We start from the raw sequence: 26,623 nt of genomic DNA, 5'->3' as shown, positions 1-26,623 counted from the left end.
AGATTTGAAGAAAGGATTTTGGTGTTTCAGAAACATTTTTGTTCTCAGCTTAAACAAAGATCAATCTGATAACACCTCCGTAGGCAACTCCTACTCTGCTGACTCAGGAAGAGCTCAGCTCTCAGGACTCCTAACTGCCCCCCACCGCCCGCCCCCCCACTCACTCTGCATGAGTCTAATCCTCCTTGGCACAGCCTCTGTTGTCTAACCTTTTCTCAACTGCTCACATCCCATTAGGTCTTTGACCCTTTGTCCAGAAGTTCTCGTCAATGCTCTTCTTGCGTCACTCACCTACATACATCACAGAGGGTCTGTAGCTATCTTGTCCCTCCCCTCCCATTTGCCATCTGGATTTGGCTTCACCCACTCAGGTACTGAGTGTCTTCTCTGAACCAGATGCTTTATTAGGCAACAGGCACACAGTGATGAAAAGAGAGACTACAAGAATTGTATGTTCCAATGCGGGGTGTGGCAGTGCGGGGAGAGACAATAAGCAAGTAAATTAATTTTCTGGGTGCAATATGCACTATGAAGGAAATGTGAGGATAATATGATATAGAACCATGGGGAGTATTTGAGAGGCATGGCCAAAAAGGGATCTCTGGATGGGTGACATTTTAGCTGTGACTTGAAGGAGAAGGAGCCAACAATATGAATTTCCCTTTTAAAGTATGGATACTTGTTTGTTGCACTTCACCATTCTGCATAAAACAAGATCTAGGAAATAGCTCTTTCACTACTGGATGACCTAACTTGTAGACTGTGCCTGAACCTCCACTTAAATGATTGCACTTAAAATTCTCAACATAAAACTTAAACGACAAGTCAGCCATTTCTTTCCAGTGCCGCTAATATCCCCATGTATCTTAATACTGTTTCACCCCAAGTAACTTTCTTTCCCATCCTCTCTCTGATGCTAATTGGCTCTGGAAATTTTGGACAAGCCCTTAGCCTTTCTTCATCTTAATTCCTTAGTCTATGAAATAAGGAGATTACATGTTTATCAAATAAAGGTTGATATCATAATGTCTTAGCCTAGTGCATGTCATCTTAAGAGACCAAGGGGTTGTTCATAAATCTGTGAAGAAATTCTATTTCTGTGCAATATAGTATTATTTAATAATACAGGCAGGTGTAAATTGCCGGAATACTCAAATTTCTCTAAGTACGTCCCTAGTGTAGGTCTCCTGGAGGAGATCATTATGGACTTTTGCATATAATTCCTTGAGTTCCAAAGTCAGTGAAGGGAGCTTCCTTATAGGGACATTCAAACTGGCCACAGACTTAGCACACGATTTACATATCATTCCAGGGCCCTACCTCACTTACCCCTCTTAGTGTATCTTAATGTCTTTCGATCAATGAGCATTTGATCATTGGTTGAATGAAAGATTCATTCCTGGTTGAGTGAAAGATTGAATCCCAACTGGCTCTCACAGGTAGAACTCTATTTTGCATGGCAGATGCAAGGCCAATCTTAGGAAATAGATAGAAGATCAGTTTGAGAATTGATTTTAATTTCTACCACTTTATAAACATAATGCAACCTTTTCAAAAGCTCCAGGGCCTTTTAAAAGATTTTAACAGAGAGATATAGTAAACATTATTTTCCAAATTTATTCAGTTCATGGGTTTAGTCATTTATTTAGTCATGGATGTGTGTGTGTGTGTGTGTGTGTGTGTGTGTGTGTGTGTGTGTGTGTGTGATCTTGCATTTCTAGTGCTATGTGGCACAATATTTGGGCAATAATATTGTAGACGGTATTTAGTTACGTCAGTTTCTGATACATGGCTTCTACCTTTGAGTCACCAGTATTTAATGTAATAACCAGACTCATTTTGTCTCACTACTGATTGACCTTAATTCACCAAACTCCTGAATTGAAAATTGTTAGATTCCCTCCTCAGGAGGGAGCAGAGGGGTTCAGTTGATTTTTGAATCTTTAAAGTATTTTCCACATTTAAAACTGTTATATCTGTGCAATAAGAAAATGTATTAAAGTTGGCTTGTACAGGTTTTCTCAGTTATTTGACCAGAAAGCATATCCTCTTTTTTCTTCACTTAAAACCTTTTAATATGTCATGAAAGATACTCCGGGGAACTTTGCTTCATGCAATTATACCTTGAGAAATGTTGATTTGAATTAAGCACATTCCCAGGGACACTTTTATTCTGTGTATTATTTTTTTTCTCTGTTCTTGACATTCCCCCCACTAAATTTGGGGGCAGAGTTATTATATATTGCTGGCAGATTGTCTAACATATTACATATGCTTAATAAATATTTGCTAAATTATATTGATATTAAAATGAAAATAATATCATTGTTATCAGCGATGTTTTCATTTACTTGTTAGTGTATAAAATATTCTTCCAGTATGTAGGAAAGTACAAAAAGAATTTTGAGTGTACAATTACTGTTCAAAAAGCATTCAGTACTTTTGATTTGGTGGAGAACAATCCACTGCCTTAGGTTGGTCACAAATTTCAGGAAAGATGGTCATAGTGTTTGTTGTCTGGACATGATATTTTCGTGTCACTGTGCTTGGTTTTTTGGACAATGGAGGGAAATGGTTTTTCTTTTATTTATTTATTTTGAAATAAATTTTTCAGTAACATATGTGCCTTGAAGATACATGACATAGACTGAACTTTTGCTTAAAAACCCCAATGTTTATTTAACCTATTAGTACCTTGTCAGATAGCAACTTTTTAGAAACATTTCAAAAATAGTCTAGGAAATAGATAGTTGTATTATAACTATACAATGGAATATTGCATAGCAGTTAAAATGAAAATACTGGAGCTATATATGTCAATAAGGATAAATATAAAAAATTTTTCATTATGTCATGTTGCAGAATGCTATAAATGGTAACGTTTATTGAAATTAAAGCAAGGACTTGTACAAAACAATACCACTTAGTGTTCTTGAGGCATAGTGGCCATTTTCTATTAGTGATTTTAAAAGCACATACTCCATTCTGAGTCAGCATGCATGGATTTGAATACTGACTCTACTACTATTGGTTGTGTGATCTTGGGAAGGTTATTTCATCTCTCTGTGCTTCAGATTTCATCTGTAAACTGGAAATAATAATGCTACCTATGTTTTGTTTATCATGAGGATAAAATGAGTTAATATTTACAGAGCACTTATAAAAATGTCTACACACAGTAAGCATTATGTTTGATCTCACTATTATTATTAGAAAAAGTATTATAATGTGCATTGATACACACAAAATTCATGAAGTGGGATGCATCTAGACAGGAAGAGAGGGGAATGGGACAGGGGATTTCAATTTTATCTGTAATATTTTATTTTCTAAAAAAAAGAGAAAAGGTCTGTAGCCTCTATTAAAACATAACATTTCCTAATTTTGAGTGTCAGGCTCATGAACACAATCTAACTTACTTGGCATACATTTTTTGAATTGAAAATTTATGCACAAACTTCAAAAAACTGCAAAAGCAACAAAAGAAAAGAAAAATAAAATGGAATCACCCTGTAGACTGTCTTATTAGAGAAGTGGAGGGTCATCACTACTAGTGATGCAACTTGTAACAGTTTTCAAGAAAGAAACAATCCCATAGTGTTTAAAAATATCTTAGAATCATAGAAATTTAAACATTTATGCAGTGAATGATATTTTTTCTACTTAGCCCCCATTCCCTTTTCTGTTGGTAATTGCATATTTTAGAGATTGCTAGTTGTCTCTCAGAAGTTTTCTTGTTACATAGTTACAGAAATTTTAATTGGGCCAAAGGCCATCAATAAAGTCTGCATTTCCTGACTCTTGCAGCTATGCATGGTCAGTTCTGGTGAATTGAACGTGAGCAGAGTTTAATGTGAGATTTTTGTAACCTTCCCTTCACTTTCTCCCCCTTCCTACTTGAGGGAATAGGACCACAATGGATGGAGCTGGAGCAGCCATTTTAAGCCAAGAGATGGAACCTATTTATTAATAATGGCAAAGCAATAAGATTAAAATAATTCTCGGTCCCTGATGTCCTCAAGAAAGAGAAGTGCTACATTGCTTGAACTTACGTGGGAGAAAGAAATTAACTTAGTTTTAAGCTGTTATATAAATTTTGGGTTTCTGCTACTGAACCTGAAGTGATATCTTAGCTACCATAAGTGCCCCATTTTGTTTAGGGAATTATTCCTTCTTTCCTCTTGGTTTACAGGTTTATGAAAAGTACTTGTTTCATCTTTGGCTTGAGGAGTGGGCTTGTGGCCCAAGCCAGGCCAGTCTATATCAATGTTGGAGTTGTTGAGAAAGAAAAGCTCTCTTTCCACTGGGGCTTCCAAAGTTTAAGCTTCAAGCCTAGACTGTTGGTAGCCATTTTGTGAACCCAAAGCAAGAGCCTGCTTGAGAGTGGAGCCAACTGAAGAGCAGAAGTGAAGGAGTGAGATCAATTTCCTACTACATCTTTGAGGACTTAGATCTAGTTATGATTGGGATTTTCTGCAACTAAGATTCTCAGTTGCCTGAACTAATAAATTCCCTTTTTAATTGCTTAAGTCAGTATGTATTTGTTTCTAAGATTTTAAACTAAAAATTCCTGTATAGTGCAGGTATGATGCCATGTAACCTTTGGAATCAGTAACCCTAACTTTTTAGAACATTTTTTCTATATCTACTATGGTGTAACCACATCTTGGTTCACATACCCCAATCTTAGTGACTTACAACAACAACTTATTTTTATCACTTGTGTTTCTGCAGTCGAATGGCCTCAGCTGGTAATTCTAGCTTGGTTCTTCTTGTGTGTTGCAGTCAGATGGCACCTGGGGCTAGAGGCATCAGAAGATGTCCAACTGGGCTGGAAATTCAAGATGGCATCTTCCCTTATAGGTCAGACTTGTTACATGAGGCTTGCTCCCCGAGAGTAAGCATACCAGAGACCAAGGCAGAATCTGCAAGGCTTCTTATGACCCAGCCTCAGAAGACCTGCAGCATTTCTTGCACTATATCTTATTTATTTCAGGAAAATCAAAGTCCCAACCCAGATTCAAGGGGACAGGAACTCACAAGGGCATGGATACTGAAAGATGTGATTCACTGTGGGACATTTTTAAATACTAGCTGCTACCAAAAAAAATTTCTTTTTCATTTTTATGCTCAGGAAAAGTCCAGCTCCCCTTTGTGGTCTGAATCAATAGAATAACTGATCATTACTCAGTTGTGAAGCAAGGTTTGAGCACAAGTGGTTGAAAGAACTTATGGGGTTTGCGTACTTCTGACTGTAGCCCTCTCTTCACGTGGGTGTTACAGCCTTTCAACTCCCCTCTCCTGCAAGATTGCTTTTTGGCTAAAGCTTTTGTCATCTCTGGAATAGAACATAACATATTCTGAATCAAGGTCTGGATACAATATAAGCTGCTCTGAGGACGTGCTAGATATTTCTTTATAACCCCCACCCCTGTAAACTTCAGCATCGTTGTTTTTAGAGGAAATGTTTCCAGCTGGTAGATTATAAACCTCCTGGTACAGCTGGAAAAAACTGTCCTTGATCATAGAAAAAGAACTGGCTAGATTCTATGCTAATCAGAGCAGACCTCATTCTCTGTGTGTGTGTGGGGGAACCTCTCAATGGAACACTTGAGGCAAAAGCTATTTGAATGATTTTTCTGAATGACATAAGGTTGGGCTCAGGAGAGGCAGATCAAATACGGTGAAAGAGACTAAGATGTTGAAGAAGCATGAATGTCCAGCTGGGATTCTTGCTAGTCACAGGCTTGCAATAGAAACTTTGAGAAAATATTGCCTTTTTGAAGTACAAGTTCTCTAGGGAAAGAAAAGCAATTTAAATTGAGACAATGAATAAAAGAAATGGTTCCCCTAATTAACAAATGGAGAACCTGATAATAGATTTATTATAAGTCTTTGTTCTCTTATTTACATCAGCTATCTGGAGCTAGAGAAACTTGGCATGCTTGGGAGCTCACCATTGAGAGATATCAGTTTGGGGAGTTAATCGCTTTTAAAGTACTTAATAAAGTAGTCATCAATCTGCTAATAAAGCTGTAATTTACCCAATTTCTGACTCTCTGTCTCACAGGGGCTCAAGCATGCCATGTTGGCCTTAGATTTCCAGGGGCATGCTGGCCAAGGTATTCTACCTGAGGTTTCATGAGGTGAGGGAAGTGAGTTGGGGTACATCTAAAGCAGATTTCATGAGGGAACTCAAAAGTCAGAATCCCAGAGATATCGGAGACAAATGTCTAGTCCAATGGTGCTAAGAACAGGATGAGAGCGCATGTGGATTGAAATGAGGGAGAAGCAGGACGGGAAGCAGCAAGGAGACTTAGGATCAGTCCCTGAATGCAAGAAGTGCTTGTATCTCACTTCACACGCTAGCAGGTGCGTGAGCAATAATAATAATAGTTATTATTATATTACAATAGTAGCAAAACAACAACAGAATAACATTTAATGAGAAATTACTATGTGCTAGATACTGTTTTACATGTTTTAAATGGATTATCCCATTTAATTTTCAGAACAACTCTATGAGGAAGGTACCAGTACTATTCTTATTTTATAGATGAGGAAACTGAAGCCAAGAGGACTTAAGAAGGTTGCCTAAAGTCATACATCTTGTATGTGGGGAGCAGAGCTGGAATTTGAACTTACCTCCATCTGGCCACAGAGCCCAGGCTATTAACTGTATGATTTAGACACTGATCCTCAGATGATTAGATCCACTTACAGCTTGCACATGGACTTTGAGCTATGAAAGTAGATCTTAAATTTCCTGTGACAGCCCCCTTTGAATATTCTATACAATTGCCTCCATAAGTACCCTCATACTTGCTGGAAAATGCATCTTTACTTATTTGCGTAATGGTGTCACCTTTCTCTAAGGATCCTGTTCTATGAATGACAACCCAAACCACCACATTGTTTAAGAAGACACCTATAACTAGTATGTTGCTGCTCATTTACTTAGGGATGGGGCACATGCAGCCTTCCACTTCTCCATTATATTTACTTTTCTGATGAATTTTTTGTTATTTCTGGAGCCTGAATTGACTAGTCATTGTGCTGGGTCAATAGTTTCTAGATTTGACCTATTACCATAATCATCTGGAAGTCTATAAAAAGTACATATTCTTGGTTCTCCAGGCCAGGCCTCCTGAATTTTAATCTCCAGGAGAGAGTATTGCAATCTGTATTTTTAATAGTTTTCCCTCTTCAGGTAATTATAATCTGTTTGATTTTTCTCCCCTCAAGAGCAGAATCTCATTCAGAATCTGTAAGTGTAAGAATAAGTGTAACCTGTAAGAATACTGTAAGTTATTGACTACATCAAGGCCTAAGGCAATATGGGAATTATCCTACAACCAGGCTGCATGGGAAAGTAGTTTGAGAACCAAGATGTCTCTGAGGATTAGTACTGTTCTAACAGCAGGATTCCCTCTGCCTCTTCCCCAGACTGATGGTGTACCATTTCATGACCCAACTTTTCTTGCACATGCCCCCTCTTTTTTGACTTTTCCTCCAGATATAAACTACTTACCTCTCTCTCTCTTACATTCAAAGTTGTGAGTGAGAAGATCTGATTGGTATGTTTTGTCATTCTCATCCTCATGGCAGAACTCTTAAGTCCACCTCATAGCCTTCTAGTTGGCCTACATATTCACTGAACGTGGAAAAGCTGCCCCTCTCTGTTCCAGTCAGGTGTGACCAAAGTGAAATGGTGATATAGTAATGCACGTTGCCTCCTACTTTGAAATTAATGATACAAAACCAAACAAACACTCAAATAAAAATGACAACCTCAGTAGGAATAGTGGGTGGGAAATCTAGAAGCTGAGGCTTTTGCTGGTGTGCTGAAGCTTGATTTATCTGGTGTACACTATTCCTGCTTAGGAAATAAATTCCATGTTGATATCACCTCAAACAAGCAGCCTCTGTCCTGATGGTGGCAACAGAAATTTGGCCTAGGGAAATAAAAGGTATGTCTGGGACCCTTGCTCTTATTAAAAATGTATGGGTCAGAGCAAAATCATTGGGTCATTGGATTCTGAGCCCATTACTCAGTGTTGACAGTGGAAATTAAATCCTTGGACCACCTGGACAGCATTATGCCTTTTTACCATGTTGAAGTTAATATTTCTTTCTTCTTTCTTCCTTTATCTCTCTTTTTTTCATTCTTCTAAAAGACTTCAACATTAAGAACAGACTTAGACACAGGAGTTTTTCTGTGCCCCCAAGAAAGAAAAATGTATACATATGGAACATTCTGAATGCCTTGTTGACCAGAACTTAATTCACTCCAGGCTAATTGATTGACTCTCTAATGGGGCACTGATCATTTATTTTGTATAGTTAATTTCTTCATGATGAGCCAACAAAAGATGGACTGTTCTGGAATCATTCCAGTGCTCACTGGTTCTACACTTGTGTGTTTCAGTTCCTCTGAGGAGCAGACACAAATACGGCATTAGATGAGTAAGACTTTTATTGGGAGAAAAACTGAGAGAAAACTGGGAGACTGCATTAAACTGGCTGAACAAGATGCAGGTCTGACCCTGGGTGAAAGAGAGAGGGAAGGTAGGAAAGTGGTGGAAACATCTTAGACTGCAGCGTCATCCAAATGAAAGTTAGGCAAGGCAGTCAGGGAGTCCTCAAGCCAAGGCTGACTGTCTGAGGAGTCCCTTGTCTCCTAGGAATGAGCCAGCCTTAAGGCCTCTTCCTTGCTCAGACCTCAGTCATTGGCTGCGTGTAGCCCATGGGCCTCCATGCAAATGGATTGATGGAATTTAGAGCACAACATCTGGACCACCAGTCCATTGTACTTCCTTCAGTCAGAGATCTGAGAGGCACATTCTCATAGCCACCACAAAACCCATTCTTATAGGGCAAACCAGAGACATTTGTATTTTTTTTTTAGGAGAAGCCCAAGGGTATGGCAATCTTTGGGTCATTCCAAATAGAAAAAGTCTAAGGAAAGCAGCTCTGTTCAAGAGCCATTGGTCTTAAAATACATATTTTATTGTAAGGCAGGCATGGCTAGGCCAAAAATCAGGAGACAGATGCCATAGAAAAAATAACTTGTTATACTCACAGATCCCAAGAGGAAGGGGCATGTTATGCCATGGGGTTCATATGGGGAAGCACCAGGATTGGTCAGGAGGCAGAGGGAATGAGGGGAAAATGTGGGCAAGAGCTTTTATTGTGGTTTCTGTGACAAGGAACGGGCAAGAGAGGGTAAACAGATTTAGGGTTGGCTAGTTTGAATAATTTGGGTGGTCTGTGGAGCATAGGAGCTGGGCCTAGTTTTCTGTTACCTGAATCTGGGGTGATTAGGGCAGGGGCATTGTGGCCCTGAGTGCGAGAGCTTGACAAAGTAGGTGGTTGGGGGAGAAGGGATCTGAATTGGTTGGTTTGCATATGAAAGCTGTGCTTGCAGGTCAGTCTTTTACTGTCTCTAAGAGGTAGCTAATTCTGGGAGGGGCGATCCCTCTCCAGTCAGCAAAGCTCCAACTTGTTAAAGCATCAAATACAGAAAATAGAAAATATGGTCATTACATCATTGCCTCCTTCTCTTTAGAGATTTGGGTTTAATCTCTAACATCTCTGGTGAAGCCTGGGATTATAATGTTGTAGACTGATCCAAACATTAAAAACATTGTACCATTCCCCATCCTGCTTACTCCTGCCCCTTGACCTCCCAGGTCTCTATCTTAGGTCAAGTTCTTGACATTTGTCTATATCAAGCCTGTGATGATAATAATAACCACCACCAACAACAATGACAATAAACCACACACAGAGAAAGTCCATTAGAGAACTAGCTGGGGAGAGGGTCTCAAGGAGAGACTGGATGTAATTCCAAGGGCTAAAAAGCAAAGAAAATATTGTAGAGATCTTAAAGAGGAGAGAAAACAAAAATTCTGCCAAGTGCCAACAAAATGAAATAGGTTCTCCTGTAGTTGAAAGAGGAAGAATGAGCAAGAAATCCTTGTGAAGTTACAGCTAACACGGGCCTTAGAGAGGTCTGGAGACCAAGCATTCAGTGGAACACATAAATTTTTCCTTAGGTGTCTATTTTCCCTTTAGACTTTGAGCTCCAAGGGAGTAGGCTCTAGATCTGTTTACCTGGTAGATCACAGTCTGGCACATCATAGGTTTTAAGTAAATGTGGGGGGATAAATGGATGAAGAAGCAGATGAGCTAAAAAACTGCCCCAAGATTTAAATTAGGAAGGAGAATGTAGCCTAAAATTCCTCCAGGAAATGCATGTAGTGCTATTGGATGAGGGTGATGTGAATGACATTCACTGAGATGAGATGAGATGAGATGGTTCTCAAATGGCTGGAAGTACACATGTCTGCATGTTACACAGACACTATTGTTCAATGTATGGGTTACCTAGGAATTTCCTTCCCTCTGGTATTTTAATAGACTTTTCTGGAAAGAATATTTGTCTTGAATTACAATTATTCCCAGGAGTACCTGGAAAATGGTGATAATGCCACCAACACTCATGAAACAAATCAGCTGGGAGAATGCAGTTAAAATTGCAGTATCAAAAATGCTGCCTGTTAAGCCAATCCTGGATAATTAGGGCTTCCTGTTTCTAGGGTGAGCAAATTGGATGATGTTGTTTTCCTGTCCATCAGTCAAGGAATATTTATTACATGTCTAACCTGTTTCGGCTGTAATGCCCAATGGTTGACAGATGTTCTGCCGTGCTCCACTCCAGCATCCATGGTAAACTTGGACATGTTCATGATATGAGTAATTATAGCTCTTTTCCTCCTAGAGCTCAAAAGAGGTCCCAGAATCCCTCTCACCATGGTATTTGGAGTATCAACTATGGGCCAATCAGAGTCAGGACTCAGAATGTCACCTGAAAATGGAATACAACGTTCTTCAAAAGACAAAGAATGACATTAAACTTCTCTGCAATTTCACTTTTGCTTCACCAAGCTTATCTTCTTTCTTGACCTGGCCTTACCCACTCATCTAATTACACATTATACCCTGGCAGGGTGTTTGCCTTCTATCACTGTTTGCTTAGTGAGAACCAATGTTTCGTTCAAGACTCAACTTCTCTGTATGACCTTCTCTCAAGTTTTAATACCACACCCTTTTCTTTTCCCTAATCCCACACCACAGTGCAGAATTGACATCTTCTCTTCAGTGCCTCCACTCTACTTTTATGGAAGATTCTAGGAGCCTGTGTCATGTCTTTCCTTCTCTGTCCTCCCCAGTAGCAGTGAGCTCCAGGGCAGATATGGTCACATACATAGAGAGAAGCACACATATACATGTGTATACATCCGTATACACATATGTATGTATATATGTATGTATGTATGCTTTAGCATTTATGGAATAAACTACCATAGCATTGTGTGCTTTTCTAATTATTAGGGATAGATTTTATAAATATTTATTTCCATTTTTCTTATCCTGTCCTACCCCCTTGTGATAAATACTAATTTAAGGTTTCCAATCATAATTTTCCTTTCTTTAATCCAAAAAAATAACCAAAAATTTTTTATTATATTTTATAGCTTACAAAGCATTTCTATAATGCTCCTGTTAGGTAGCAGAACGAGTATGATTCAACTATTTGGTTTATTTTAAATAACGAATTTATATTACTTTTTAAAGAGTTTATGAAGTTTTTTTTCTAAAACTACATGTTAGAAGCACTTCTAAGAAAAATAGCAAGAGAACTAGATGTTGCAAAGTCCTCTGTAAAACAAGTCACTAAGACTACAATTGAAAAATGTGAGCAAGCCCCCTCGAAGTATTGTAGAAATAAATAGATATTCATGAATCTGGCTGGATGCATGGACGTGATAAAGTAAGCTCCTAAAGATAGCTGGAGGTGACCCAGGCAGCAAAATCCAGCTTTTCTGGCAGAATATTCACAAACAGCCTGACAGTCTGTTTGTGTCAGTAGATGGCAGGTTAGTAAGAGATGAAATTATGAGACTCCTGTTCTAGTCTGCATTCAAGGATGATGCAGCCTGATGGGTCTTGCACCAAGAGAAGAGCAGATGATTTTAAAGTTCAGGCAAGTACTACGTTTTTATGAGAAAAGTTCATATTTGGTTTGAAAATGCTGTTGACTCAGAAATTCCCTGTATGGAGGATTTGGCCAGGCAGTAAAGGCTGAACTCTCCACGAATATGTCAAATGAGGGTAAGTGGTTTGTTGTGACAATACAATTTTAGACTCCTATACACTGTTGGTAGTATTTGATCACTGACCCTCCTGGGTCTCAGAATGAATGCCTCATATCTAACACATGGAGACCATGAAGGCAACACGACTAGCTGGAATTACAGAAGACCAAGGCGCAGAGTTCTTCCATCCCCTCCCTATGTCTTATTTAACAAGATTGTTTTGATAGCCAGAGGTAATTGAACAGGAGCTGGGTTAGCAAGAAGTCTGCAGGTCACTTAGCAGTTGTACTTCCTTTCAGGGACTGCAGCAAGGTCCAGAGGTTCTCAAAGTAGGTGGAAACCTTAAGGCTGCCTTGACTAAAACTCTGAATTGTCTAAGGAAACTTGCATGATCCTCTTAACCAACTTGGTGGTGAGAATAAGGTCACTTATTCTTTTTTAATATTCAGGCTAATCACTGGATTAATTTGAGATTTTCCTTTATAAATTGTCCAAGAATTTTACTTACTCAGTCCAAGGAGTCCAGTCCTGCTTTTAAACTGCAGAAGAATAGAGACCTGGAAAAACGGTCAGTCCAGTCGCAGGACCTAGGTACTCCCTAGGTTGCTTCTGTCACAAGCACATGGTTTGCTGTTGAAAAATGGTCTTCATAGTCTGATGCCTCCTTGCACCCTGCTGCAGTGATGCCATTGTGTGTCCAGATCCTTCTGCAGGCAGCTGTCACTCTTCAAGAGTGAATTTCTTCACTCCCTCTAGTGTTAGGCTCTGTGAAGAGTGCTCTTTTTTGGGCTCCCAATGTTGCAGTTCTCTCTAGTTGGTATTTTCTGTACTTAAAGAATTCCTTGGGGCCAGGGAGGCTGGCTGGTCAGGAGGGAATTCCAGTCTTGACCACGTGCTTTTCCAGAACCAATTCTTCCAGGATACCCTTAGATGACTCTCTCATTGCAGCTAATAAAACTGAGCTCCACAGAACTGAAGCGATTTGCCCATTCAGTGAGTGGCAGAGCAATGGAATGTGTGAGCCTGCCTCTCAGACCAGCGACAGTTGTTTCCTCCTGCTGCCATCCAGGCTGCCTGCCGTCCTCTGGCATGTGTACTTGTTGGGAAGCAGTGATCTTCAGCTGCGCTTCGTGCAGGAGCCCTATGCTGATACCTTCTTCTGTGCTCTGTTTGCTTCTGCAGAAACAGGCTTGCGGGGCATAGTAAACAAAGAAAAGAAAATGAATAATTTATATTTCACTTTCTCACAGAGGCTCCCCATTGGGTTGCTTTCTAGGGAAGATATTCCTGGGTTGCTGTCTCAGAGTGAGAGCACGTGCCAGGCCCAGCCCATTGTCCCCCTTTTCACCCTGAGATATTACCCAGACAGAAATATCAGGCTATGGGGTTTGATTATTTTCTTTTTATTTTGGTCCCTGGAAAAGGGAATGCTTTTTATCATTCATTGGTGAAACCTCACTTTCTTAGTGTTTAGTTGCTGTCAAAATGACCTAGATGGTGGGTAAGGCAATATTGGTGCCTCTAACAGGACCACCAGAACTCTTACTTGATATCATATATGAGTTTGCCTTCAGAACTTGGCTGTGGGGTGCTTGTATTCATCTTCCTTGCACACTAACTTCCAGCAGTCAGAATTATAGACTGAGTGTTGAGACAGACCTTAGAGACTTCTTTATTCCACTTTCTTCCTGCCCACTCTACTAAATGGGTTAATCAGGATACACACTATTCTTTCCTAAAAGAAACTATCTTGTCTGCACAGCATGTTGAGTGCCCAGCTCTGGGCTTCTGTGTTCTTTACAACACGACCTCATTCTACTCTGGACACTGCTGCCAGGATCAGCTGTAAGGACCTGACCCAAATGTAGGCAAAACTTCAGCTAACTGGTGGTCTATGACATTGCTTAGTGCTGAAAACTCAACCAAACAATGATTTTTATGGGATAATCAATTCCTTTTCTGTACTGCACTTTACTGTGCTGTAGAACAAATCATTTTGCAAGCAGTGGGAGCATAGAGAAGGACTAGGATAGACAGGAGTGAGCAAAGTTATGAGTAAGTTAAAGCTATGACAAAGTGGAAACTGTGGATAAGTAGAGAATGGTATTGAAAAGAAAGTCAGGTGGTAATAAGAGGAGATGCAAGAGACAGAGAAACAGGCAGGGAGGGTAGCTGAGAGCTTAGTCACACTAGTGACAGCCTACCTGAGATGAAAATCCCCAGACTTGTGCTTCTCAGGTCCCTAAAACTTCAACAAATACAGAAAAACTTTTTGTTCCAATTTCAAGTACGGCTATGTTGCAATTTCTTTTCTTGAATATCTGGCAAATTTTTCTTTACCTTATTGCCACAATAATCCTTATAACAAACACGAGTTAGCCTGAATGTAACTCTGTGTCTTGCCACTTAAAATAATATAACAGCCTTCATTTCTCACTTCATCCAACAGAAGAACATCCTCTGTAGCATTCCTGGCAAAAATTTGCCCATTTTTTGCTTAAAAACGTATAAGACTGAGGTTGCTGTACATCACAAGAAGGCCCATCTCATTTTTAAACACTCTGGAGGGTCAATCCTGAGACCATTTTCCACTAACAGTCCCTCATAAATTTCCAGGTTCAGCTCGACCCCACTCTTCTTTATGGAATTTGTTGAGGATTAACCTCAAGCTGCTCTTAGCCTTCAAATTTATTAGCCATTTTCTTTTTTTTAATTATCTTTTTACATCTTTATTGGAGTACAAATGCTTTACAATGTTGGGTTAGTTTCTGCTGTACAACAAAGTGAATCAGCAATAGGTACACATACATCCCCATATCCCCTTCCTCTTGAGCCTCCCTCCCACACTCCTTATCCCACCCCTCTAGGTGGTCACAAAGCACCGAGCTGATCTCCCTGTGCTCTGCAGCAGCTTCCCACTAGCCATCCATTTTACATATGGTAGTGTATACATGTCAGTGCTACTCTCTCATCTTCGTCCCAGCTTCCCCTTCCCACCGCCCTCCGCCATGTTCTCAAGTCCATTCTCTACATCTCCATCTTTATTCCTGCCCTGCCACTAGGTTCATCAGTACCGTTGTTTTTTAGATTCCACATGTATCCATTAGCATATGGTATTTGTTTTTCACTTTCTGACTTCACTCTGTATGACAGACTCTAGGTCCATCCACCTCATTACAAATAACTGAGTTTCATTCCTCTTTATGGCTGAGTAATATTCCATTGCATATATGTGCCACATTTTCTTAATCCATTCATCTGTTGATGTACATTTAGGTGGCTTCCATGTTCTGACTATTGTAAATAGTGCTGAAATGAACATTGTGGTCCATGTATCTTTTTGAATTATGATTTTCTCAGGGCATATGCCCAGTAGTGGGATTGCTGGGTCATATGATAGTTCTAATTTTAACTTTTTAAGGAAACTCCATACTGTTCTCCAGAGTGGCTATAACAATTTACATTTCCCCCTACAGTGCAAGATGGTTCCCTTTTCTCCACACCCTCTCTAGCACTTAATGTTTCTAGATTTTTGATGATGGCCATTCTGATTTGTGTGAGGTGATACCTCATTGTAGTTTTGATTTGCATTTCTCTAATGATTAGTGATGCTGAGCATCTTTTCATGTGTTTGTTGGAAATCTGTATGTCTTCTTTGGAGAAATGTCTATTTAGGTCTTCTGCCCATTTTTGGATTGGGTTGTTTCTTTTTTTGATATTGAGCTGCATGAGCTACTTGTAAATTTTGGAGATTAATCCTTTGTCAGTTGCTTCATTTGCAATATTTTCTCCCATTCTGAGGGTTGTCTTTTGGTCTTGTTTATGGTTTCCTTTGCTGTGCAAAAGCTTTTAAGTTCCATTAGGTCCCATTTGTTTATTTTTGTTTTTATTTCTATTTCTTTAGGGGGTGGGTCAGAAAGGATCTTGCCGTGAGTTATGTCATAGAGTGTTCTGCCTATGTTTTTCTCTAAGACTTTTATACTGTCTGGTCTTACATTTAGGTCCTTAATCCATTTTGAGTTTATTTTTGTGTATGGTGTTAGGAAGTGTTCTAATTTTATTCTTTTACATGTAGCTGTCCAGTTTTCCCAGCACCACTTTTCCCCATTGTATATTCTTGCCTCCTTTGTCAAACATAAGGTGACTATATGTGCATGGGTTTATTTCTGGGCTTTCTATCCTGTTCCATTGATCTATATTTCTGTTTTTGTGCCAGTACCATACTGTCTTGATTACTGTAGCTTTGTAGTATAGTCTGAAGCCAGGGAGCCTGATTCCTCCAGCTCTGCTTCTCTTTCTCAAGATTGCTTTAGCTATTCAGTGTCTTTTGTGTTTCGATACAAATTGTAAAATTATTTGTTCTAGTTCTGTGAAAAATGCCATTGGTAGTTTGATAGGGATTGCATTGAATCTGTAGATTGCTTTGGGTAGTATAGTCATTTTCACAATGTTGATCTTCCAATCCAAGAACATGTTATATCTCTCCATCTGTTTGTATCATCTTTAATTTCCTTCATCAGTGTCTTATAGTTTTCTGCATACAAGTCTTCTGTCTCCTTAGGTAGGTTTATCCTTAGGTATTTTATTCTTTTTGTTGCAGTGGTAAATGGGAATGTTTCCTTAATTTCTCTTTCAGATTTTTCATCATTAGCATATAGGAATGCAAGAGATTTCTGTGCATTAATTTTGTGTCCTGCTACTTTACCAAATTCATTGAATTAGCTCTAGTAGTGTTTTGGTGGGATCTTTAGGATTTTCTATGTATAGTATCATGTCAACTGCCAACAGTGACAGTTTTACTTCTTCTTTTCCAATTTGGATTCCTTTCATTTCTTTTTCTTCTCTGATTGCTGTGGCTAAAACTTCCAAAACTATGATGAATAATAGTGGTGAGACTGAACACCCTTGTCTTGTTCCTGATGTTAGAGGAAATGCTTTCAGTTTTTCACCATTGAGAATGATGTTGACTGTGGGTTTGTCATATGTGGCTTTTATTATGCTGAGGTAGGTTCCCTCTATGCCCACTTTCTGGAGGGTTTTTATCATAAATGGGTGTTGAATTTTGTCAAAAACTTTTTCAGCATCTATTGAGATTATCATATGGTTTTTTTCTCCTTCAATTTGTTAATATGGTGTATCACATTGATTGTTTTGTGTATATTGAAGAATCCTTGCATTCCTGGGATAAACCCCACTTAATCATGGTGTATGATCCTTTTAATGTGCTGTTGGATTCTGTTTGCTAGTATTTTGTTGAGGATTTTTGCATCTATGTTCATCAGTGATATTGGGCTGTAATTTTCTTTTTTTGTGACATCTTTGTCTGATTTTGGTATCAGGGTGACGGTGGCCTCGTAGAATGAGTTTGGGAGCATTCCTACCTCTGCTATATTTTGGAGGAGTTTGAGAAGGACAGGTGTTAGCTATTCTGTAAATGTTTGATAGAATTCACCTCTAAAGCCATCTGGCCCTGGGCTTTTGTTTGTTGGAAGATTTTTAATCACAGTTTCAATTCCAGTGCTTGTGATTTGTCTGTTCATATATTCTATTTCTTCCTGGTCCAGTCTTGGAAAGTTGTACTTTTCTAAGAATTTGTCCATTTCTTCCAGGTTGTCCATTTTATTGGCATATAGTTACTTGTAGTAGTCTCTCATGATCCTTTGTATTTTTGCAGTGTCAGTTGTTACTTCTCCTTCTTCATTTCTAATTCTGTTGATTTGAGTCTTCTCCCTTTTTTTCCCAGTGAATCTGGCTAATGGTTTATCAATTTTGTTTATCTTCTCAAAGAACCAGCTTTTAGTTTTATTGATCTTTGCTATCATTTCCTTCATTTCTTTTTCATTTATTTCTGATATGATCTTCATGATTTCTTTCCTTCTGCTAACTTTGGGGTTTTTTGTTTTTCTTTTTTTATTCTTTAATTGCTTTTGGTTCAACGTTAGGTTGTTTATTTGAGATTTTCCTTGTTTCTTGAGGTATAAACTCTCCTCTTAGATCTGCTTTTGCTGCATCCCACAGGTTTTGGGTCATTGTGTTTTCATTGTGATTTGTTTCTATGTATTTTTTGATTTCCTCTTTGATTTCTTCAGTGATCTCTTGGTTGTTTAGTAATGTATTGTTTAACCTCCATGTGTTTGTATTTTTTACAATTTTTTTTCCTGTAATTGACATCTAGTCTCATAGCATTGTGGTCAGAAAAGATGCTTGATATGATTTCAATTTTCTTAAATTTACCAAGGCTTGATTTGTGACCCAAGATATGATCTATCCTGGAGAATGTTCCATGAACACTTGAGAAGAAAGTGTATTCTGTTGTTTTTGGATGGAATGTCCTATAAATATCAATTAAGTCCATCTTATTTAATGTATCATTTAAAGCTTGTGTTTTCATATTTATTATCATTTTGGATGATCTATCCACTGGTGTAAGTGAGGTGTTAAAGTCTCTTACTGTTATTGGGTTACTGTCAATTTGCCCTTTTATGAATGTTAGCATTTGCCTTATGCATTGAGGTGCTACTATGTTGGGTGGATAAATGTTTACAGTTGTTATATCTTCTTCTTGGATTGATCCTATGATCATTACATAGTGTCCTTCCTTGTCTCTTGTAATAGTCTTTATTTTAAAGTCTATTTTGTCTGATATGAGAATTGCTACTCCAGCTTCCTTTTGCTTTCCATTTGTATGTAATATCTTTTACCATCCCCGCACTTTCAGTCTGTATGTGTCCCTAGGTCTGAAGTTGGTCTCTTGTAGACAGCATATATACAGGTCTTGTTTTTGTATCTTTTCAGCTAGTCTGTGTCTTTTGGTTGGAGAATTTAATCCATCTTCATTTAAGTTAATTATTGATATGTATGTTCCTATTACCATTTTCTTAATTGTTTTGGGTTTGTTATTGCAGGTCTTTTCTTTCCTGTGTTTCCTGCCTAGAGAAGTTCCTTTAGCATTTGTTGTAAAGCTAGTTTGGTGGTGCTGAATTCTCTTAACTTTTGCTTGTGTGTAAAGCTTTTGATTTCTCCATCAAATCTGAATGAGATCCTTTCTGGGTAGAGTAACCTTGGCTGTAGGTTTTTCCCTTTCATCACTTTAAATATATCTTTCCACTCCCTTCTGGCCTATAGAGTTTCTGCTGAAAGTTCAGCTGTTAACCTTATGGGGATTCCATTGTTGCTTTTCCCTTGCTGCTTTTATATTTTTTCTTTGTGTTTAATTTTTGTTATTTTGATTAATATCTGTCTTAGTGTGTTTCTTCTTGGGTTTATCCTGTATGGGACTCTCTATGCTTCCTGTACTTGATTAACTATTTCCTTTCCCATGTTTGGGAAGTTTTCAACTATAATCTCTTCAAATATTTTCTCAGACTTTTTCTTCTTCTTCTTCTGGGATGCCTGTAATTTGAATGTTTGTGCACTTCATGTTGTCCCAGAGGTCTCTGAGACTGTCCTCCATTCTTTTCATTCTTTTTTCTTTATTCTGCTCCCCAGCAGTTATTTCCTCCATTTTGTCTTCCTGGTCACTTATCTGTTCTCCTGCCTCAGTTATTCTGCTACTGATTCCTTCTAGAGTATTTTTAATTTCAGTTATTTTATTTTTCATTTCTGTTTGTTTGCTCTTTAGTTCTTCTAGTTCCTTGTTAAATGTTTCTTGTATTTTCTCTATCCTATTTCTGAGATATTGGATCATCTTTACTATCATTACTTTGAATTATTTTTCAGGTAGTTTGCCTATTTCCTCTTCATTTATTTGGTCTTGTGGGTTTTTGTCTTGCTCCTTTCCCTGCAAGATATTTCTCTGTCTTGTCATTTTGTCTAATTTACAGTATTTGAGCTCTCCTCTCCCTAGCCTGCAGGGTTGTAGTTCCTCTTGCTTCTGTTCTCTGCCCCTGGTGGTGAGGTTGGTCCAGTGTCTTGCATAGGCTTCCTGAGGGGAGGGACTGGTACCTGCATTCTGGTGGGTGGAGCTGATTCTTTTCCCTCTGATGAGCAGGGCTGTGTCAGGTGTTTTTGGGGTATCTGTGAACTTAGTATGACTTTAGGTAGTCTGTTTGCTGATGGCTGGGTTTGTGTTCCTGTCTTGTTTGTTGTTTGTTGTGAGGCGTCCAGTGCTGGGAGCTGCTGGCAGTTGGGTGGAGCTAGGTCTTGGATTCAGATAGAGGCCTCCATGATAGCTCTCAGCGGTTAATCTTCCCGGGGGCTGGGAATTCTCTAGTAATCCAGCATCCTGGACTTGGTGCTCCCACCCCAGAGCCTCAGGTCTGACTTCTGGTAGAGGAGCCAAGACCCTGCAGTCATCCCGGCAATAAAGGGGATTAAAAAAAAAAAAAAGACTAACAAAACCCCAGACAAATGGTAAAAAGTAAAATCAAACAAATAAAAACATAAACAAAGAAACATGCCCATACAGGAAAGAAACAAAAACAGAACCAAGTAAAACATAAAGCAAGAGAACAACCAGACAAACCAAAGAACCCAGGAATGAAATCCAGCAATTAAAGAGAAACCTGACAAAAACACAAAACCAAAAAACAAAACCAAAGCAGAGTGCCAACTGAAGAGTGAAGCAGAGACAAAAATGATTAAAAAAAAGCGGGGGGGGGGGGGGAAGAAGACAGAACAACAGAAAAGCAACACAGAAATATAAATATAAAAAAATAAAATAGAAAACATATTAAAGAAAAGACAAACAAAGCACCAGAGAAATGGTAAAAACAAAATCAAACAAACAAAAACAGAAACAAGGAAACATATACACATGCAAAAGAAACGAAAGCAGAACCAAATGAAACAAAAAATAAGAGAACAGCCAGACAAGTAGAAGAATTCAAAAATGAAATCACACAATTAGGATCAAAACTAACAAAAACACAAAACCTAAAAAGAAGACCAAAGCAGTGTGCCAGCTGAAGAATAAAGCAAGGAAACAGACAAACCAATAAAAATTATTTAAAAATAATAATAAAATAAAATAAGAGGGAAAAAAACCACAGGATAACAGAAAAGTAAAGTAGAAATGGAAATATTAAACGAATTAAAACTATATTTAAAAAAAGAAGAAGAAAAAAGTAATGGAAAAGAACACAGATCAGAAAGGCAAAGTAAAAATAGAAATATATTTTTAAAAATTTTAAATATATTTAAAAAATGAAGAACCAACAGACTAAATTAAAAAAATAGTAAAAAACAACAAACAAAAAATAAAGAAAAAACCCCAAAAATAAATAAAAAGCCAGAACCAACAACAGAATGAATCAAAACATAATAAAATTAATAGTAATAATTATGTTTCCCTGGGGTCTCTGCTGTAAGTGTCCTTGCACACGCAGTGAGCCACAGCCCACCTCCGCCTCCCCAAGAAGCCCTCCTCTGCCTCTGGGCTGGTCTCTGGACCTGCTGTGGGCCCTGTGGGAACCACTCAGACTCTGATGTGGCCCAGTTCCTGCGTGTGCTGCCCCAAAGTCCACAGCTGCCAGAGCTAGACCGTTTACATCTGTGGGAACACTCATTGTTGGCTCAGAAATTCCATAGACACTACTTAGCTTATCGTGGGGATTTAATCTGCAGCTTGTACAGCTGATGGAAAGATTTTTGACCCTCTTCCTTAGTTGCCCTGTCTCTGGGGTTCAGCTTTGGCCTGAACCTCTGAACCTCTGAACCATTGGCCTCACCTCTGCCTGTGGTCCACCCACAGCGGTCTGGTCCTGAGGCTGCCTTGGAGCTCTTAAAAGGGTATGCCCCAGTGAGGATCAGGCACAGAGGTGGTATGACTGCTTGGATCGTGGGAGCCCCAGCGGTGCCAAATGCACAAGGAAGGCGGCAGCCACAGCACAAGAGATATGGCCCTAGTGAGGGCCTTTTCTGGCCCCCGGCATAAGGTGCGTGAGGGCCATCCATGGGGGGGCTTTTTCTATTGCTCGGCAGACAGCCCTGAGCAGACTTCTTTTACTGTCCATAGGCAGGCACTAGTGTGTGGGGAGAGAGGCTACAATAGTGGCTCCTCCCCCTATGTGTGACTCAGCAGTGCTCCTGCTTCCAAGGCAGTCCAGTCTTCCTCCATAGGCATTCCCTGCTACAGATTTCCTCCCTCCCATCCCCTCAGTCTGTCTCCCCACAGCCAACAGCAGTGCTTGCTCCAGGCCTCTTCTCCAATCCCCATGCTCCAGCTCCCAGCTCCCTTCAACACCTGTGAACACACATCCTACTCCAAGGCACGTAGGGCTGTGGTACAAACCGTCTGTGTATTTCTCACTCTGTCTTATCTGCCACAGATCGGCCGCTTCACCCTCTTGCAACAGCCTCAAATGCTTCCCTTCTGTCCCAATTGATTTCCCGTTGGAGAGGGGGTTTCCCCGTTGGAGAGGGGTTTCCCCGTTGGAGAGGAAGTTTCCCCGTTGGAGAGGAAGTTTCCCCGTTGGAGAGGGGTTTCCCCGTTGGAGAGGAAGTTTCCCCGTTGGAGAGGGGGTTTCCCCGTTGGAGAGGGGGTTTCCCCCAGTGGAGAGGAAGTTTCCCCGTTGGAGAGGGGGTTTCCCCGTTGGAGAGGGGGTTTCCCCCAGTGGAGAGGGGGTTTCTCTGTTGGAGAGGGGTTTTCCCCCAGTGGAGAGGGAGTTTCCCCATTGGAGAGGGGGTTTCCCCGTTGGAGAGGGGGTTTCCCCATTGGAGAGGAAGTTTCTCCGTTGGAGAGGGGGTTTCCCCCAGTGGAGAGGGGGTTTCCCCATTGGAGAGGGGGTTTCCCCCAGTGGAGAGGGGGTTTCCCCGTTGGAGAGGAAGTTTCTCCGTTGGAGAGGGGGTTTCCCCATTGGAGAGGAAGTTTCTCTGTTGGAGAAGGGGTTTCCCCCAGTGGAGAGGGGTTTCCCCGTTGGAGAGGGAGTTTCCCCATTGGAGAGGGGGTTTCCCCGTTGGAGAGGGGGTTTCCCCGTTGGAGAGGGAGTTTCCCCATTGGAGAGGGTGTTTCCCCGTTGGAGAGGGGGTTTCCCCATTGGGGAGGGAGTTTCCCCATTGGAGAGGGGGTTTCCCCATTGGAGAGGGGGTTTCCCCATTGGAGAGGGGGTTTCCCCGTTGGAGAGGAAGTTTCTCCGTTGGAGAGGGGGTTTCCCCATTGGAGAGGGGGTTTCCCCATTGGGGAGGGAGTTTCCCCATTGGAGAGGGGGTTTCCCCATTGGGGAGGGAGTTTCCCCATTGGAGAGGGGGTTTCCCCATTGGAGAGGGGGTTTCCCCATTGGAGAGGGGGTTTCCCCGTTGGAGAGGAAGTTTCTCCGTTGGAGAGGGGGTTTCCCCATTGGAGAGGGGGTTTCCCCATTGGGGAGGGAGTTTCCCCATTGGAGAGGGGGTTTCCCCATTGGGGAGGGAGTTTCCCCATTGGAGAGGGGGTTTCTCCATTGGAGAGGGGGTTTCCCCATTGGAGAGGGGGTTTCCCCATTGGGGAGGGAGTTTCCCCATTGGAGAGGGGGTTTCCCCGTTGGAGAGGGAGTTTCCCCATTGGAGAGGGGGTTTCCCCGTTGGAGAGGAAGTTTCTCCATTGGAGAGGGGGTTTCCCCATTGGAGAGGGGGTTTCCCCATTGGGGAGGGAGTTTCCCCATTGGAGAGGGGGTTTCCCCATTGGGGAGGGAGTTTCCCCATTGGAGAGGGGGTTTCTCCATTGGAGAGGGGGTTTCCCCATTGGAGAGGGGGTTTCCCCATTGGGGAGGGAGTTTCCCCATTGGAGAGGGGGTTTCCCCATTGGAGAGGGAGTTTCCCCATTGGAGAGGGGGTTTCCCCGTTGGAGAGGAAGTTTCTCCATTGGAGAGGGGGTTTCCCCATTGGAGAGGGGGTTTCCCCATTGGGGAGGGAGTTTCCCCATTGGAGAGGGGGTTTCCCCGTTGGAGAGGGAGTTTCCCCATTGGAGAGGGGGTTTCCCCGTTGGAGAGGAAGTTTCTCCGTTGGAGAGGGGGTTTCCCTGTTGGAGAGGAAGTTTCTCCGTTGGAGAGGGGGTTTCCCCGTTGGAGAGGAAGTTTCTCCGTTGGAGAGGGGGTTTCCCCGTTGGAGAGGGGTTTCCCCGTTGGAGAGGAAGTTTCCCCGTTGGAGAGGGGGTTTCCCCGTTGGAGAGGGGGTTTCCCCATTGGAGAGGAAGTTTCTCCATTGGAGAGGGGGTTTCCCCGTTGGAGAGGAAGTTTCTCCGTTGGAGAGGGGGTTTCCCCGTTGGAGAGGAAGTTTCTCCGTTGGAGAGGGGGTTTCCCCGTTGGAGAGGGGGTTTCCCCATTGGAGAGGAAGTTTCTCCATTGGAGAGGGGGTTTCCCCGTTGGAGAGAGGGTTTCCCCATTGGAGAGGAAGTTTCTCCATTGGAGAGGGGGTTTCCCCGTTGGAGAGGAAGTTTCTCCATTGGAGAGGAAGTTTCTCCATTGGAGAGGGGGTTTCCCCGTTGGAGAGAGGGTTTCCCCGTTGGAGAGGAAGTTTCTCCATTGGAGAGGGGGTTTCCCCGTTGGAGAGAGGGTTTCCCCGTTGGAGAGGAAGTTTCTCCATTGGAGAGGGGGTTTCCCCGTTGGAGAGGAAGTTTCTCCATTGGAGAGGAAGTTTCTCCATTGGAGAGGGGGTTTCCCCGTTGGAGAGGAAGTTTCTCCATTGGAGAGGAAGTTTCTCCATTGGAGAGGGGGTTTCCCCGTTGGAGAGGAAGTTTCTCCATTGGAGAGGAAGTTTCTCCATTGGAGAGGGGGTTTCCCCGTTGGAGAGGAAGTTTCTCCGTTGGAGAGGGGGTTTCCCCGTTGGAGAGGAAGTTTCTCCGTTGGAGAGGGGGTTTCCCCGTTGGAGAGGGGGTTTCCCCGTTGGAGAGGAAGTTTCTCCATTGGAGAGGGGGTTTCCCCGTTGGAGAGGAAGTTTCTCCATTGGAGAGGAAGTTTCTCCATTGGAGAGGGGGTTTCCCCGTTGGAGAGGAAGTTTCTCCATTGGAGAGGAAGTTTCTCCATTGGAGAGGGGGTTTCCCCGTTGGAGAGGAAGTTTCTCCGTTGGAGAGGGGGTTTCCCCGTTGGAGAGGAAGTTTCTCCGTTGGAGAGGGGGTTTCCCCGTTGGAGAGGGGGTTTCTCCATTGGAGAGGAAGTTTCTCCATTGGAGAGGGGGTTTCCCCGTTGGAGAGGAAGTTTCTCCGTTGGAGAGGGGGTTTCCCCGTTGGAGAGGAAGTTTCTCCATTGGAGAGGGGGTTTCCCCGTTGGAGAGGAAGTTTCTCCGTTGGAGAGGGGGTTTCCCCGTTGGAGAGGAAGTTTCTCCGTTGGAGAGGGGGTTTCCCCGTTGGAGAGGGGGTTTCCCCATTGGAGAGGAAGTTTCTCCATTGGAGAGGGGGTTTCCCCGTTGGAGAGGAAGTTTCTCCATTGGAGAGGGGGTTTCCCCGTTGGAGAGGAAGTTTCTCCGTTGGAGAGGGGGTTTCCCCGTTGGAGAGAGGGTTTCCCCATTGGAGAGGAAGTTTCTCCGTTGGAGAGGGGGTTTCCCCATTGGAGAGGGGGTTTCCCCGTTGGAGAGGGGGTTTCTCTGAATTCGGAAATCTCTCCTCTGCTTCAGCTCCCCTGCCCCAAGGTGCAGGTCCCACTTCCTCTACTCCTCCTTCTCCCTTCCTTTTTTCATCCTACCCAGTTATGCAGGATCATTATAGTCCTTTCCAGTGTCCAAGGTCTTCTGCCAGTGTTCAGCCAGTGTTCTGTGAGAACTATTGGAAAAATCTGAAACCTCTAGTCATTGATTAAGCTGTAGAGCTTAAAGTGGTACTACCCTGTGAAGAAATTACCTTCGTCTTGCCTTGGTAAAAATGTTAACTATATACATTTTAATTCATACTCTGGTTTTATCATCAATCTATAAATCTAAAGACTACTCACAGAGATGGTAATGGGGGACTCTGTACCTACCATGACTTTCTGCCTTTAAATTAGACAACCTATCACCATATCATTCAAACAGGGCCAATAGAAGACAAATATTAGGTGGGTCTGTGGCCACAATTACGGCAATTATCTTGCCTCTCTTGATTTACATGTCTCTGTTGTTTGTGTTGACTATCTTTCAGTTTCTGCCTACCTCCAGAGCCTCTTGTATTTGTCTCCAACTTTTCCATGTCCCAAATTTGCCAACAGATCTGGTTTCCCTCCTTTTGATGCTTGGGACACCTGGGAACATCTCTTGCATTCTCTGGCTTGTTCTGTTCCTGGATACTCATGGTAACCACCATTCATTCTCCAGGAACATAAAAGCCATGAAGAGTTAAGTGAATCTGGTTACGTGAAGCAAGTTCAGTATGCTGTCGTTGCTACTTTACAAATGAGCTTCAAATTCTTGGGAGTCCCCACGAGGCCATGGATGGCTTAGAATAGAAAAGAGTTTGGGTTTTGATTTACCTTTGGCTTGTAAAAGGATTAAATCCGATTAGCTCCTACGAGGCAGCAAACAATATGGACCCTGCCAAGAGAGTCGACATGGTTAAGACTCAGACAAGGTAGGAAAACAGA

General features: G+C 41.5%; 1 protein-coding gene across 3 annotated transcripts in view; it reads left to right on the top strand.

The window, feature by feature from the left end:
* The window catches only part of METTL15 (methyltransferase 15, mitochondrial 12S rRNA N4-cytidine), a 382,575-nt gene that overhangs the window by 295,317 nt on the left and 60,635 nt on the right, over positions 1 to 26,623 (top strand). Inside the window, exon 6 of one of the 3 annotated variants that reach the window (XM_067749557.1) lies at positions 10,786 to 10,934. The exons of the other annotated variants lie outside the window; for them this stretch is intronic. Coding sequence (XP_067605658.1) covers positions 10,786 to 10,874 — 89 coding nt within the window. The 3' untranslated portion in view covers positions 10,875 to 10,934. Of the gene's footprint in view, positions 1 to 10,785; positions 10,935 to 26,623 lie in introns of those variants that run through there. 3 annotated transcript variants of the gene reach the window in all.

The sequence above is a fragment of the Pseudorca crassidens genome, chromosome 9, assembly GCF_039906515.1.
Source record: "Pseudorca crassidens isolate mPseCra1 chromosome 9, mPseCra1.hap1, whole genome shotgun sequence".
In the NCBI taxonomy this organism is placed as follows: domain Eukaryota; kingdom Metazoa; phylum Chordata; class Mammalia; order Artiodactyla; family Delphinidae; genus Pseudorca; species Pseudorca crassidens.
This window is presented reverse-complemented; position numbering and strand designations above follow the sequence as displayed.